Consider the following 16,127-nt stretch of genomic DNA (forward strand, 5'->3'; position numbering starts at 1 on the left):
ATCGGTCGGTCGGACGGAGCTCATTTTAATGTTCCCCATCTCTGACTTTGTTGGAGGCGTGAGAGAGAAAATAGTTACAAAAGGATGGTGCAGAAAAAAATAAAACTTCATTTTTACATGGTGTTCCTTGATTTTTAGATCCTCGTGGAGGATCTCTCAGTCTTACTCACGTTGTTGTTCTTCATCTTCTTCTTGTGGACTTTTTTGTTTCACAGCCTACAGTTTTCATTGAAACTTCCTGAAACTTGGCATATATATGTAAAAATACCCTGCGCAGACAGTAACCATCTCCAATTTTGAAAATTCCTCCGAGAAGCAAAAGTTATGACGTCAAAATATCTCCGCTAATGGGAATCGCCTAAAACATTATCTCCAAAACTAGGCAAGCTTTTTGAATTCTGTTCGCTTGAATCGAACAGGGCATTAGCAGAGATGAATTACCGCACATATTATACATCACTATGGTGTCATATCAATTTTTATGACGTCATTCCTATTTTTTGTTTCACAACCCAGAGTTTTCATCGGATCTTCGTGAAACTTGACATGTATATACAGAAAGCCCACGCGCAGGTAGTAACCGTCTCCGATTTTGGAAATTCTTCCTAGAAAAAAGTTGCCGTCATAATATCGCCGCTAATGGAAATCGCCTATACCATTATCTCCAAAACTAGGCAAGCTGTTTGAATTTTGTTTGCGGGAATCAAGCCCGGCATTAGCACAGATAATTTATCGCAAACCTGATACATCACAATGACGTCATATTCGTTTTTATGACGTCATCATTAAGAGGACGAGGATCTTAGCTCATTTGAGCTTGTTAATACCAGGCTCTGGATTTCCTGAACAGCTCTTGTAAAGTAGGCCTATTTTATAAACCCATTTTATTAGGAACGTGTGACCCTTTCTTGAGGATTCTTATCTGCAAAATGGTTAATTCCAACCTCCCACACACCCGCCCGCTCCCGATATGCCTTGTGTGCACCTCCCGAGCTGTGGTGTCAACATTAGCATGACAGGCACGATGTTCGTTTTCCATGTCTGTCGCATGCATCGAAAATCCGCTCGAAAATTAATTGTGCATCACTTCAACATCATTGTGAGCACATTTCAATTTACTGTTCCACATCACCAAAAACGTTCCGTGAAGTTGAGGTGACATTTATTTATTTATTACGAGGGGCGTTCAAAACGTTCCCCGAATGAGATACTTAAGGGCTGGCAGGATGGCCTAGATTAGAAGTATGCACACTCGCCTCTAAGCCATCTTACCTGAGTTTGAAACTTGGCACAGCTACAAACAGCCATCCTTGCCTGGCAGGCAGTGTGAGGCATCAGAGTGTGCTGTCCCTTTGCTCGATGGTACACTGGGCATCCTATCTGCTGGCATTAGTTGCTGGACGATAAAAATCCCACGGTCTCCTTTGCAAAGAGTTCGCAAGCTTTGGCTGGCACGCTGAACAAATTCCAAATCCCTGCCCAAACCTACAGAGGCCATTGCATTAGCTCGCAACTCGTTGAACATCTCGAACTCTTCCCTCTCCTCCTCTTTTGAAATATACATGTAAAAATTCAATCTCTGCGAAAAAAAAAAGTGGAAGAATGAATAATTTGTGATATCCTACTTATGATGAATAAAATAATTGTGGTAGCAAAAGCATACAGTGAAAACAGCTGACATTGAGAAGACAGAATGGTGATACTTGTGTTTGACGCGTAACTACTGAACATAAATTGGCAATCGTATTGCTGAATCTTCTGTAATGGAGCCACCATCAAAACGACAGCAACTGTAACAAAAACATGACCAACCACCAATATGATATTTTTTGGCATGGTGACTATGAGCAGCTCTAGTCTTGAATCACTCTGCATCCATCCTTGGAGCTGTACTGCAAGACCACACATCATCTGTTGCTGTGCCACAAACATAAGAGGTAGATTTCATCATGTATACCAAAAGCAGCACTTAATGGAGCTCTTACAATTTACATCTACCTCTGACTTGTAAAATTCTCGATTTATCGCAACAAACATAACTTCGACTGAAGGAACACAGCCAGATTCGTGCACATACAGAAGCAGTTCTGAATCTGAAAACTTCGTGGAGTGGGGGAATATGTACAGCTTAATCAATTATTGAGAGAAGACCACTGAAGACACAGAAAAAGGATTCAATTGTGAAGAGTCACTTAATTCTAGTATCCTGAGCCGGATCCTCATCCTCACCAAAATCAATTTGTCCTTGTCACACACCCAACCGGTCCAGCAAATTTTGTGCAGACAAACGGGTGAAGGCATAACCTCCGTCCACCTTTGGTGGCGGAGGTAATAACCATACAAGGTGAGGTTACGTCCATCCAGAGTGCAATGAAGGCCATTTTCCTGTAATGCACCTTCTACCAACAATAAAGAAATGAGGAGAAAACAGCAACACCTCAAGGAAACTGAAGAAGAAGAAAAATCTGGGAGTATTAATTCACAAGTCTCTTAAAACTTCCTCCCAATGTGCCTCGGTAGCCAAGAAAGCTAACACAGTGCTTGTTATGATAGGAATAAATTTTAGTGCAGATCTAAAAAAAAGAAAAGTTGTAATGTTGTATAAATCCCTCACTTGTCCACAGCTTGACTATTGTATGCAAGTTTGGAGTCCCCATCTAAAGTAGGATAAAAGGTTACTGGAAAAGTACAAGTGAGAGCCACCAAACTCATCCCAATATCAGAGAACTACCACATGAAGAGAGACTAGGGAGATTGAACCTGACAACTTTGGAAAGCAGACGACAACATGGACACTTACTCCAAACTAACCACATCTTCCACCAGATAGGAGGAGGAGATAGGGACCATACTCTGCAGAGCGTTGATGCTGCTTAAGCAGTCTCCTTGGCTATTGGGCACAATCCTGGATGGGTCGCCACTCCGACACAGTATACTCCACACAGTATACCAGCATGTTGGCACTCATTTTGCCGACCTCGGAAGGATGACAGGCCGAGTTAACCCACCTGCTATTAATTCAACAGCTGAGCAGGATTTGAACTCAGGATCCTAGGATCCAAAGCCCGCCACCCAAACCATTGAGCCAACACCAGGCAGATTATGACACCCTAAATGGAGAGTTACGATTTGAAAGAGCAGTACCTGCTGGTATGAGGTGTCAATCACTGAAACTAAAAAGGCAATGCGCTCGTCTAGATGTCAGAAACTACTTCTACAGCCATATAGTGGTGAGCGAGTGGAATAAACTACCAGAAAGGGCAGTGACTGCCAAATCAGTACCATCATGAAAAAAACTATCAAAGCATATGGGTTCATCATGGAATACAAATATCCTTCTCAACCCAAACATGTGTCCATCTTCTTCCTGTCCAAAGATCCTGAGGCTGAGCATCTGGTACCTCAGTGCCGGCACATGGTCTGTGGAAGGCTTTGAGATCTGAAGAGAGGGTGTGGGGTGGAGTTTGTGTTTACACAAGCACCTGATAATGACGCGTGAGTCTGTTCGACATGACCTTGTCTCACTTGGTCTACGTGTTTGCCACACAAATCTGCCATCAGACAATCTCACGAGGAACATTATGTTGTCTATGCTTTCAACAATAACTGGATAACCATTTCATTCCACCACCAGAATTGAGAACATTAATAGGGTCATCTACTTTCAGGTTCCGATGAACAGTCAGCCATAATTGAGTTTCTGCTGATACTTTGTTTTGACACAGGTTGTGTTCTTATGGCATCCAAGGATCAACTTGTTTTTTAACTCACGACTCATTCAGCAGGTGAATGACAAGTAGCACAATGCAGCCGTGTATGATAGGTCAGTAGTAATCAAGCCTAATGAGTTTGTGGAGTGTCACCCTTGACGCATTTCAGACCATTATGGATAATTTGGACGGCTCGTTCTGCCTGACCGTTTGAAACTCATTTGTACAGTGCAGATGTGAAATGCTTTTTACCATTCAATTGGCAAAAATTCTTGGAAATCAGAGCCAAAAAGGAGAACGCATTGTCTGAAACAATCGTGTCCGGTATACCGTGCAACACAAGCATGGTTTGGAAGGATTTAATGGTAACATTTGAGGATTTAGATCATAAAATGATGCGCTTGATACACTTAGAGTGGTTATCAATGATGACTATGAACATTCTGCCAAAAAAGGGTCCAGTATAATCAACATGCAACCTAAACCACGGTTTAGAGGGTGGTGACTGGTTTAGTACACTAGCAAAATTCGAACAGGTGTGACAATGACGCAGAGAGGAATCCATAACATGGTCTATTCCAGGCCACCATGCATAACTCATTATGACATTCATCATGGTGAATGGGTGAGAGTTGTGGAGCTCAGAAATGAGTGTGAATGAAGTCCCCTGTTTGTGGTGGTTCAGAAATCCATTCAGATTGCGGAAGGAGACTAAACACATCCAGACACCAAATTTATCTGCCTGGGTGATAGACTAATGAGTAGTCATAACTGGTAATAGTTAGAGTCCACCATTGGATACGCCCAGATGATATTGAAACAATCGGTTTGTTCTCCCCCCAGCAATCCAAGGAGAGGCTTGTGGTCAGTCTCCAACATGAAGTGTTGCTCAAAGATGTTCTGGTGCATCTTGGTGATGCCCCATGCACACTAACACCCCGCACTCAATCTGAGCATAGTGGTGTTCTGTAGCAGAGAGTGTGCGCGATGCGAAAGCAACCAACTGCGGTTGCTCATTATCATTCATTTGCAGCAAAGCACACCCGAAGCCATATACGAGGAGGAGCTATCACAACTTAGGAAAAACTTGAGTGGTTATCGTGTGCAAACAAATACCAGGAACACAACATGCATTTTGCTTCCATGAACACTGTTCCAAGCAGAGCACCACTCACAAAACACATCAACCAATGTAACAGATCAAGATCGTCAAGTCGAGTTTGGTAAAAGTTTGGCCACCCATGAGAGCTGCAAACAAATCATCTTCCTTGGGCAGAGGTTCGCGGTCTAAATATGAAGAGTGGTTTTCGTCACCGCAGATGCACACCGAGTACAGGAACTATGGGTGGCGCACAGTCACTCAACTTGATCGCAGAGATGATTCCTTCATGAAGTAGACAGTGCATGGAAATTTTTTAGCTCATCTGGAATTGAGGTTCTTGGGGGTGGGGGTTATTTCATGCCCCTGACCTGACCCTGGATAGCCCAACCTCGAATGCAAAATTTCGTGGAGTTTTGTCAAGCTGTTTTCGATTCGATAAGAAACAGACAGACAGACATTGCCTTATTTTATATGGTGGAATCAGATTGTCAAAATATATTCACGCCATGACTCATAGTTGTTTTATTTCCTCTATTGGAGCTGCCTGAACATTAGTAAAGCAGCTGTTTATTTTTATTAATCAACCCATTATTCCAATGTGTCATGCGACATATTTTTAAGATTTCTCAGGTAATATTTTCATACATAGTTTATTCCATTAAACATCATTCTAAACAGTTATCCAAATTGTAATGTCATAGTTTGGGGTGGGTGGTTCATAGAGGATGTCTCCATCCTTCACAAAAAAAGTCTGATCGACCTGACATTGAACAAGCGCTGGTTAGGGTCCTGTCACACCTTGACGTTTTTACCAGCGTATGGCAACGTATCAAAATGTATGTAAAACGCTGGCGTACGCTGAACTATTGATGTTTTTTTCAGTTTTGGGCATATTTATAACGAGTTGGACGTATGCATAATGTATTAGTAAGGTACACAAAACGTTTCGATAACTTATAGATAACTTATACCAACGAATGCGTAGCGTGTTATCGGGGTTCACAACTTATGCCCAACAATAGTCTAACTTATGCATAGCGCGGCAGCGTATCACCGACAATCACGTGGCGTAGCCTATTAAAAGGCTGCCGCTTGACGATTCAAATCTTAACCGCACTGGACATCGAAGTGTCAACATCACCGTCATGCCCCGTCACACCTTGACGTTTTAGCCAGCGTATGCCTACGTATGAAAAATTTGGCGAATATGCTGGCACACGTTATGGGTCGAAAACGTTCTGGATAAGTTTTGTATATGTTAAGAGCACGCTGGCATACGTCGTAGTATGCTGAGCTAATCGACAAATTTTAAGCATGCTCAAAATTTTTCGACGTATGCCAGCGTATGACTCACACGTTCTGCATACGCTGGCCATAAGTTGTAGGCACGTTATGCGATCGTCAACACACATTACTTGTAAGTTACTCATAAGTCGAAACACGTCGAGGTAATGTTTAGCGTACCCGAAACTTATTTCTAACCTATGAGTAACATGCTTTGAACCTATGTGTAACGTATCTCCAATGCATATTGACGTATGTAGATGTATTTGACGTCTTCCAGACGACCACAGAACTTACTGAACATGTTTTTAACTTACAGCTACCATATAATGGCGTATTGGTAGCGTTTAGGGGAATTGGTATATAAAAATGGGCTTCACAGGAGGAACCCGTCAGTGTTCCAGACTCCATTTTGAGTAGATGTCCATGTCAATAGTAGTAGGTGAGCATGATGGGGAGGGTGTGGGTGATGATGGACCCTCCTTGCATCAGCGTCCACGGCCACTGCCAGGAGACTTCTTTGCAGCATTCTTCGAAGTTTTCTTCGACATGACGGTGATGTTGACACTTCGATGTCTAGTGCGGTTATGATTTGAATTGTCGAGCGGCAGCCTTTTAATAGGCTACGCCACGTGATCGTTGACGATAAGCTGCCGTGCGCTCTGCATAAGTTAGACTATCGTTGGGCATAAGTTGTGAACGCCGACAACACGCTAAGCATTCGTTGGAATAAGTTATCTATAAGTTATCGAAACGTTCTGTGTACGTTACTCATACGTTATGCATACGTCCAACTCGTTATAAATACGCCCAAAACTGAAAAAAAAACATCAAAAGTTCAGCGTACGCCAGCGTTTTACATACATTTTGTTACGTTGCCATATGCTGGCTTAAATGTCAAGGTGTGACAGGGCCCTCATAGGTTAGAAATAAGTTTCGGGTACGCTAAACATTACCTCGACTTATGAGTAAGTTACAAGTAACATGTGTCAACGATTGCATAACGTGCCTACAACTTATGGCAAGCGTATGCGGAACGTGTGAGTCATACGCTGGCATACGTCGGAAAATTTTGAGCATGCACAAAATTTGTCGACGAGCTCGGCATACTACGACGTATGCCAGCGTACTTCAGCGTGCTTCAGCGTGCTCTTAACATATACAAAACTTACCCATAATGTATTCGACGTGTGCAAGCGTTTTAGACAAATTTTTCATACGTCGGCATACGCTGGCAAAATCGTCAAGGTGTGACAGGGCCTTTAGGGCAGGAATTTGGCCAGGGTGCTGGCGAACTCACCGACTCTTTGAACAGGATGCCGTGGGATCTTTAACAATCATCTGAAGGCAATGCTGCTAAATGGGTCTTCAGCTTCATGTCTCATGCAACAGACGGCGCATTTGATGATGTATTACCCTGGCCTGCAAGACGTCAGGATGATAGTTTATAGTTCACTTGTCAATTAAACCCAGGCGAGGTAGCTCACAGGCAATTGTGTTACTTCTAAGCTATGTATGCTTCCAGCCCATTTGAACAATCCCTCCCCCCTGCCTCTCCCCCCCCCTCCAAAAAAAATTGAGATTATAACAAATATTTCATGAAATTATAGACTTCAACATATCTGCTGAAAGTGTGGTTTCACTGTTTTTCTTCTTTGTTCCTTCTTCCAAGACAGTACATTCACATCAAAATCAACAGCATCATTCTTTCCAAAGTGCAATACATATAGATATAAGGTTTTGGACTGCCTTGATCCCCTTTCAGTCGGAAATCCGCCCTTATGACACAAAGGTCAGCTGCTCAGGCTTTTCACTGAATCCTTCATACTCGCTCAAAGGAGTGAGTCCAAAGATCAATTTTTGAAAGATATCATGTATCTTAACCTTCCAGCAGTGGATTTTTGCACATGGAACTGTTGGGTTAATATCACCTTCAAACTAAACATGTACTTTGATGCAATTCCCTGACTGCAGCATGACAACTAAGTTTTAATCCGATCTAATTCTGCTGAGAATCAAATGTACAAAATGACCGTTTTTACAGCCATTTTTCCCTGCTGTGCAGGGGTGAGGCTTTTTCTTGAGGCAATGTTTTATGGCCGGATGCCCTTCCTGACGCCAACCCTGGTCGCCTCTTACGACACACAGGGATATGGTACACCTATTCTAACCGGGGCATACACCGGGACCAGTACACTGGTACTCACTTCGCCGACCTCAGATGGATGACAGGCTGAGTCAACCCCCTGGTGTTAATTCAGCAGCCAACAGGTCTTGAACTCAGGACACTGGGATCCCAAGCCGCCACCCTAACCACTAAGCCAACTGAGAATCAAATGTACAGATGAGACAAATCACAGGTCTCTTATGAGAATGTTCCAGTTGACCTATCCTGGCATCTGTCTTTCAATTCCATGTATTTTGTTTTTACATGCTATGTAAATGATTGGAAATAAAAATTATTTTGGTTGGCCAAAGATCTTGTCCAAATACTTCAAAATGACAAACTTTTTCCTTTCACTATTTAAGCGCTGTCAAAGCCGTTGCAGAACAAAAACAACCGAGTGATTTCCATTGCAGTGCCTTGCCAGGATATATAGATTGCAGAAGATCTGAGAATGAGCGATCTATCTTAAAGTATATCTGCATGCGGACTCACACACTCAAACACCCCTCGACTCCTGTCACTTCGGGGCAAGGTGGATTACGTGCTTTGAGCGTGATTCGATTTCAAGCAGAATTGTTGGACGACGCTTCCATCTTGTGGTGAGATTTGGTACCACAACAAAAGAAATGGATGAAAAATTCACTTCACCACCCTCTTTGCCAGAGTTAAAAGTGATGAAGATTGATGCACTTGTCTTCTATTTACATAAATGTACAAAGATTAAAACGAATGAAATCCAAAAAATTAGTGTTGTAAATATGTACAAAGCAAAATCAAAACAGGAACATTGTCCATCAAACTGGCTATTTAACAGGAATTATGTTTAGAAAATTTATTTTTAACAAACCGACCACCATTGAACAGATAACATTAGCAACAAAATAAATAAATATTGTTGACCCATTTGATTCTTCCAATGTCAAGCACTCATCCCTTTTTTTTGTCATTCTCAAGTGACAGATTTCGTGAGTCATTCATTTGTGCAGGTAAAAAATATTTCCAAGCACAATGGGTACCTTGCACAAAGGTTTTATGATGTCATGATAGTGACTCAAGCAAAGTTATTATTTGGACAGCAATGCACAATGTAATGCAATGAAAAATAAGTTGTGTGACAATGATATATGCTTGGTATGCTCGGCAAGGCAAATTAAGTGCAGGTACTTTATTTTCAGAACTTCAACCTTCACACAGTTTAGTTTTATCTAACTACCAGTGGGGTGTGCTTACACATTGCACGCAATAACTAACCGTGCTTCCCCAGTCTCGGGTCTTTCACCTGCATTTTTTTTCATTTATTTATTTTAATTTATTTATATTTTCATTTGCGGATGCTTTCTGTCGGTTCAGTGATTTTTTTCCCCCCAGTGTATCAGCTTCGATGTCCGTCGGCACACAAAATTACAGTGCTTCCCCATTGTTACGGGTCGCATACCTTTATTTTATTTAAATTATTTATTTATTTATTTTCATTTATGGATGCTTTCCGACGGCTCAATGATTTTTACCCTCGCCGAGGGAAGAGGATATTGCATTTGGGTCCACTTGTTTGTTGGTCTGTTTGTTTGTCCGCACAGAACTTTTGTGTTTTTCTCCACAACCACTTGGCGGATTGAGACGAGATTTTCACCATTGTTGCGACTACTCATGTTGAATGTTTTAATGATAATGGTGATGTCATAGGCCACATGGTGTGGCAGCCATGTTGGAAAAACAGAAAAACTTTGGACCTCTATTGCTGAAACTGTACCAAGGAAAAAAATGAATGTTGGCACATGGCAAATACTCCTCATGGAGAATGAGTGAGATATTTTTTATGACACTATAGGCGCTTTCATTATGATGTCATAATTGCATATGCAGAACGCTACATCCGATCAGTATGAAAATTTTTGAGGGTCATCTCAGGATAAAATATGCCTGTCGTTGGTTTAATGGTTAGGGTGATGGGCTTGGGATCCAAGGATCCTGAGTTCAAATCTCCCTTGGCTGTTGAATTAATACCAGGTGGGTTGACTCTGCCTGTCATCCTTCCAAGGTCGGCAAATGAGTGCCAGCTTGCTGGTATCCTATGTCGGAGTGGCGACCCATCCAGGATTGTGCACCAATAGCCAAGGAGACTGCTTAGGCAGAACCAACGCTCTGTACACAGTATCGTCCCAATGGATGGATGGATCTCAGGATAAAATGGTCCACAAAATAATTTTTGATGACATCATCAGTCAAGTGATTTGGCAGCCATGTTGTTGTTTTTTTACCTTCAAAAATCTTCTCTGAAATGGCTGAACAGATCAAGGCAAAACTTTACACATATGACCGCCTATCCATGAGGAACAAAAGGGTCACATATAGGATGTCATCGGTCACATCATTTGGCAGCCATATTGGATTTACCCTAAAACCTATAAAAAAAATACACTTCTCAAAAGAAGTCCTGGCGAGGATCTGCAATCTCTGCCCTTTTTCTTGTTCCCGGTGTATCAGCTTTGATGACCCATGCAAAATTACCATGCTTCCCCATTGTCTGAGGTCGCTCACCTGCATTTAGTTTTTTCATAAATTTATTTTAATATATTATATTTTCATTGACAGACACTTTGACAGTTATGTGATGTTTTTTCCCCAGTGTATCAGCTTCCAAGTCCATCAGCACACAAAATTGCCCTGCTTCTCCATTGTCTCGGGTCGCTCACCTGCATTTAATTTTTTTTCATTTATTTATTTTCATGAATGGATGCTGTCCGATGGTTCTGTGATTTTTTTCCCGGTGTATGAACTTCGATATCCATTGACATGCAAAATTACTATGCTTCCCCATCCCCATTGTCTTGGGTCGCTCACCTGCATTTACTTTTTTGATCTATTTATATTTTCATTTACGGACACTTTCCGATGATTCTGTGATATTTTTTTGCCCTGTGGGTTATTCCGTGCCAACTCACCTAAGGGTCCCCAGGTCACCTCCTCAGATTTTGCTGGAAAAATTATTAAATGTAGATCTATATGGCTCTACCCACCATGCAAAAGATTAGCTTTCAATTCCTCATAGTTTAAAAAATATCTATCTCTTGAAACCTTTGAAATTTGGCCCTAAAAATGCCAAATGTGAAAAACGCATTTTTTCCCAACTTCAGTGGCTTATAATTTTATAATGGACTCCTCCAGAAAGCTAATATTGCAAATATTTACTAATTGGCATCCACATTTTCAGTTATGGCATCAGATAGCTTCTGGGATGCATATTTCTCACTCTATAGGAAGCTAAAAATGGCTTTTTGGCCAAAACGAGCTAAAATAAGGTGAAACTATAGGAGCCCTCCTAAAAATATGGAACAACTTAGAATTCTTTCCTCATAACACAGTGATTATAGGGTCATCATCAACCCATAGATACATTTTTGCTGGGATAATACAGTTAGGTGATGAATTATAAAAGTTTTACCATAAGCCCTTGCCTCCGAGGGCTCTAAAATGGACCAATTTTGTCCCCTTGTTTGACCATGTGGCAAGGGGTTTAGAATCTTCATTTTTTTTCTAAAGATTGCCTCATATAAGATGTATCTACTGACTGAATAATTTTATCTATCGCCCATGGCTTCATAGTAAAATTAATTTTTATTTACATGCACGTTTTTTTATAATTATTCATTTTTTTTTCATATTTTCTTATATATTTTTCCAGCAAAATCTGAGGAGGTGACCTGGAGAGGTTTTTGAAATTTACGTGAGTTGGCACGGAATGACCCCTGTGTATTTGCTTTGATGTCCATCATCATGCAAAATTTCAACTTTTTACGTCACCCGGAAGGTACCGACCATTAATATCAGCCAGTCATTGAGTGGTTAGAATGAGTTTTACATATTAGATAACCATTGTGTCATTAAGTTAGGTTTTGTTCGTTCTTTTTTTGCCTTTTTATGGTATAATAAAATCAGGAAGACAGTGGTTGAAACCCCAGCCGAGTCATGCCAAAGACTTTAAAAATGGTACATGTAGTGGGGCAACTTAGCATAACAATTGTGCATTTTTTGAGGAAAGCACCAAATTTGGCACACTAGTAGCCTATCATATTATGAACAGATTTGGATATTGGGCCATCTCAAAATTTTTGATGGCAGTGGAAAATGGCTGCCACAGCCATCAGCGGCTTAATTTGAGATGGCCCAATATCCAAATCTGTTCATAATATGTTGGGCTTCTCGTGTGCCAAATTTGGTGCTTTCCTCACAAAATGCACAATTGTTATGCTATATTTAGCTAAGTTGCCCCCACTAATGCTGCTTTCTTGCTTTATGTTCAGCATTTAAAAGGATAAGAGCACAGACAATCTACATGAGATGGCATCCATGGGGAAGAGGAAATTCCTCCTTAGGAAATGCCCCACTGAGTACGGTGAGGATGGCGGCACCATTGTTGTGACGTCGTTGGAGCCCAAAGTGTCCCAGGAAGTGATGACACTTCTTTCCCCAAGCTCAGTGACCGTGTTTGTCTCGTCTAACAGTCTTATACAGTATCTCGTGTATCCGTCTTATGTCCATATGTGTGAGATGTGTCTGTGGCAGCTCCACTACAAACGAGCCTTAGAGCCTGTTAAAAAAAATTAAAAAGTGACTTGGAAAAAGCATTCTTGGGAAGTGCATGTAATAATGCACTTCTGTAATTTTTGTAATAATAATTTTTGTAATAATGCACTTCTGTAATAATGCATGTAATTTTTCAGGTTACTACTACATTGATCCTAACCAGGGATGTGCCCATGACTCCATCTATGTTTACTGCAACTTCTCAGCGGGTGGAGAAAGCTGTATCTCTCCTGTACAATTGCGACTACATGAAAACGTGACTTTACATTGGTTTTTTTTGTTGTTGTAGTTGTTGTTGCAATGTAACCAACAAGTTATTTTTGCATTTCAATTGTAACATACGCATTAAAATAGAGCAAGATAGAGGAAGATGCCATGCAAGGTCGGGCAATACTTTGGACAAATAGATATGAAGGTCAGACAAGATGCAAAATTCCGTCTTGTATATTACCTCCTCGGTCCTGGTAATGTGTTCAGTATCCTGAACATCCATACAAGAAGGCTCTCTGGTTGATGATATCGCTGGCAATTTAATTACGAAAAATGTTTAATAAACTGAACAAAAGGACTGAGGAGGATGTGTCCGTATAAAGGAAGGGTTATTTTCCACCACGTTTCCCTGACATTGGCCTGTTGCCCCACCTTACTCTACAATTAGAGAATAAAGAAATACCTTTCTGATTGCAATTCTTAACACAACATTTGGTACAGATACTCACTCACCTCTATAACTCATGTCTGACATTCGATAAAATTTATTGGGCTCAATTTTATTTTATTATATATTATTTACAACAGACTTGCTGTTGGAAATCAACTCTCAATAAATGTGATCATAATTCCTGCCGCCATGTTTATCAAGCTTTATGTTCAGCATTTAAAAGTATATGAGAGAACCATAATACTTGAATAACCGAATTTTGACACCTGTTTTATTAAATTACAAAACAATAGGGTGATAGAATTGTGAAGAACCTCAGTGACTTAAAAAAAATGTATTAAAATATTTTTAATGTGTGTGTGTGTGTGTGTGTGTGTGTGTGTGTGTGTGTGTGTGTGTGTGTGTGTGTGTGTGTGTGTGTGTGTGTGTGTGTGTGTGTGTGTGTGTGTGTGTGTGTGTGTGTGTGCGCGTGCGTGCCTTATCTAATTATCTCTGCCACCGATGGTGGACAGAGTTATATTTTCACCCCTGTCTGTTTGACTGTCTCTGTCTGTCTGTTTGTCTGTAAGCAGAATATCTCAAAAAGTTATGGACAGATTCGGACGAAATTTGGTGGACTGGTTGGATGTCTGCCAAGGACAAATTGATAAGAATTTTGTGAAGATTATTCGCTGTTGAGAGATAGGGCCAAAAGCGAAAAATAGCCCAATATCTCGAAGAAATTGTAGACAGATTCGGACAAAACTCAGTGGACACATTTGGTGTATGACAACGATGAATTGATTCGATTTTGGTGAGGATCCAGATGCGGATCTGGATCCGAGAAATTTTTTTTTGAGTGATTCTTCATCATTGAGAGATAGGACACAAACCGATATATTACACAATATCTCAAAAGGTTATGGACGGATTCAGATGAAACTTGGTGGGCAGGTTGGGTGTGTGACATGGACCGGATCTTCACCAAAATCGAATCGATTCATCCTTGTTACAGTGAGGAGAGCGAGGCAAGGAGGAACACGAATGGGGGCTCAGGCGAGTGCAAGCGGGCAAGCGTAGGATGAGATGAAAGTGGGTGAAGGATGAGATGCAGGTGAACGCAGGCTGGGATGTAGGCAAGCACAAGCTAGGACGCAGGCGAACACAGGCAGGGATGCTGGCAAGCGCAGATGGGACACCATTGAATGCAAGAAGCGACTGTGCTCACAAGAAAGATTCGGAATGAATGAAAGTTGCGTTGTTCGACTGCAGAAAGAGCTGGAAAAGTGAGAAGTGTTTCATTTACCATTCCGCAAAATATATCCTGCATTTAGCACATGGATTGGTACACTGAATTGAATCTACACCATGACCTCCAAGCATTTGCCCTGCAGCAATCTCTCCTATCCGTAGACACTTGTATTGGCATGTGGTCGACGTTACATTTGTTGGCATATTAGCATTGCAGTGTATGTAGTCATAAATACATTGAGGTTGATATGAGCTTTTCTTTCCAAAATGGAAGTCACATAGTTCGTTATTAGATTTTTAAGCAGTATATTATCTGTGCTTTACTACCATTGTCATCAGAAACCTCTTGCCAGTCATTGGTGTGAACTCAAAATAATATGAGATGGAAATGTTAAGTGAGAAACTTACTTTTTGCATTCACTTCACAGGCACAAATGAATGGAAAGTCGTTCAACCACTGGAACCATGAACAAAACTACACTCAGAAGGTAAGAATCAACCGACATGATCTTCATAAATTAATCTTTATTTTGTGCAAGTCTGCAGCTTCAAGAAGAGCTTGAAGTATAATGTATAAAGAGGAAATGTCAGTGATTCATGAGTTCTACAAAGTGAAGCTTTGAGACTATCTTGATCTTGGCTCTGGGAAATGTAACACCAACGATTAGGATGAGTGGAGATACCTGGAGTGACTCGAGTGTACGTCTGTTTCACTACATTTCAAAAGCTCAAGACCAAATGAGAAGGGGTCTGTGAGATGGATAAAAGCTTGTGTGTGACCAAATCTAGTTCAATCACCTTTATGTTAACCGTGCAAGGACCACACGTGCATTAGCAGAGGTCGGTATTGTGTTCAGTTATAAAATGCTGAAAAAGTGCAATATCCCTTGTGAACTCACATAAAGGTGATTGAGCTACATTTGGTCTCACACAAGCTTTTATCCATCTCACAGACCTGTCTCATTTGGTCTTGGGCTTTTGAAATGTCGTGAAACAGACATGCACTCCAGTCACTCCTGGGGTCTCCACTCATACTTATCATTGGTGTTACATTTCACAAAGGCAATATCAAGACAGTCTCAAAGCCCACCCTCACTTCCCCTCTTTTCTTTCCTTTTTTTCCTATTCCTTACTTCTTCCATTTTGGTGATTTTTTGATATTTTTAAATCTTAATTTTATAATCCCTCTTTTTGGGGTCATCAAGTGGAATTACCAACACTGCTCCTTCTTCTTGCGCAGCACATACCAGCTTGTTTCCTCTCATGAAGACATACCAATTACCAACTGGAACTGTTCGACATTGACACAAAACATCCTTCATCAGGCTAAATACCATATAAAGTCGGATCCGGATCTTCACCAAAATCTAATCAGTTCATCCTTGTCCC

At 41.0% G+C, this 16,127-nt stretch overlaps 1 protein-coding gene across 10 annotated transcripts in view; it reads left to right on the top strand.

The window, feature by feature from the left end:
• LOC147026699 (uncharacterized) overlaps nucleotides 1-16,127 on the top strand; it is a 506,204-nt gene that overhangs the window by 475,940 nt on the left and 14,137 nt on the right. For all 10 annotated transcript variants that reach the window (XM_085882416.1, XM_085882417.1, XM_085882414.1 and 7 more), the window contains 2 exons: nucleotides 12,985-13,103; nucleotides 15,167-15,226. In XM_085882416.1, coding sequence (XP_085738542.1) covers nucleotides 12,985-13,103; nucleotides 15,167-15,226 — 179 coding nt within the window. The remainder of the gene's footprint in view (nucleotides 1-12,984; nucleotides 13,104-15,166; nucleotides 15,227-16,127) is intronic.

The sequence above is a fragment of the Eptatretus burgeri genome, chromosome 5, assembly GCF_056783735.1.
Source record: "Eptatretus burgeri isolate ZD-2024b chromosome 5, Ebu_testis_v1, whole genome shotgun sequence".
Classification (NCBI taxonomy): Eukaryota; Metazoa; Chordata; class Myxini; order Myxiniformes; family Myxinidae; genus Eptatretus; species Eptatretus burgeri.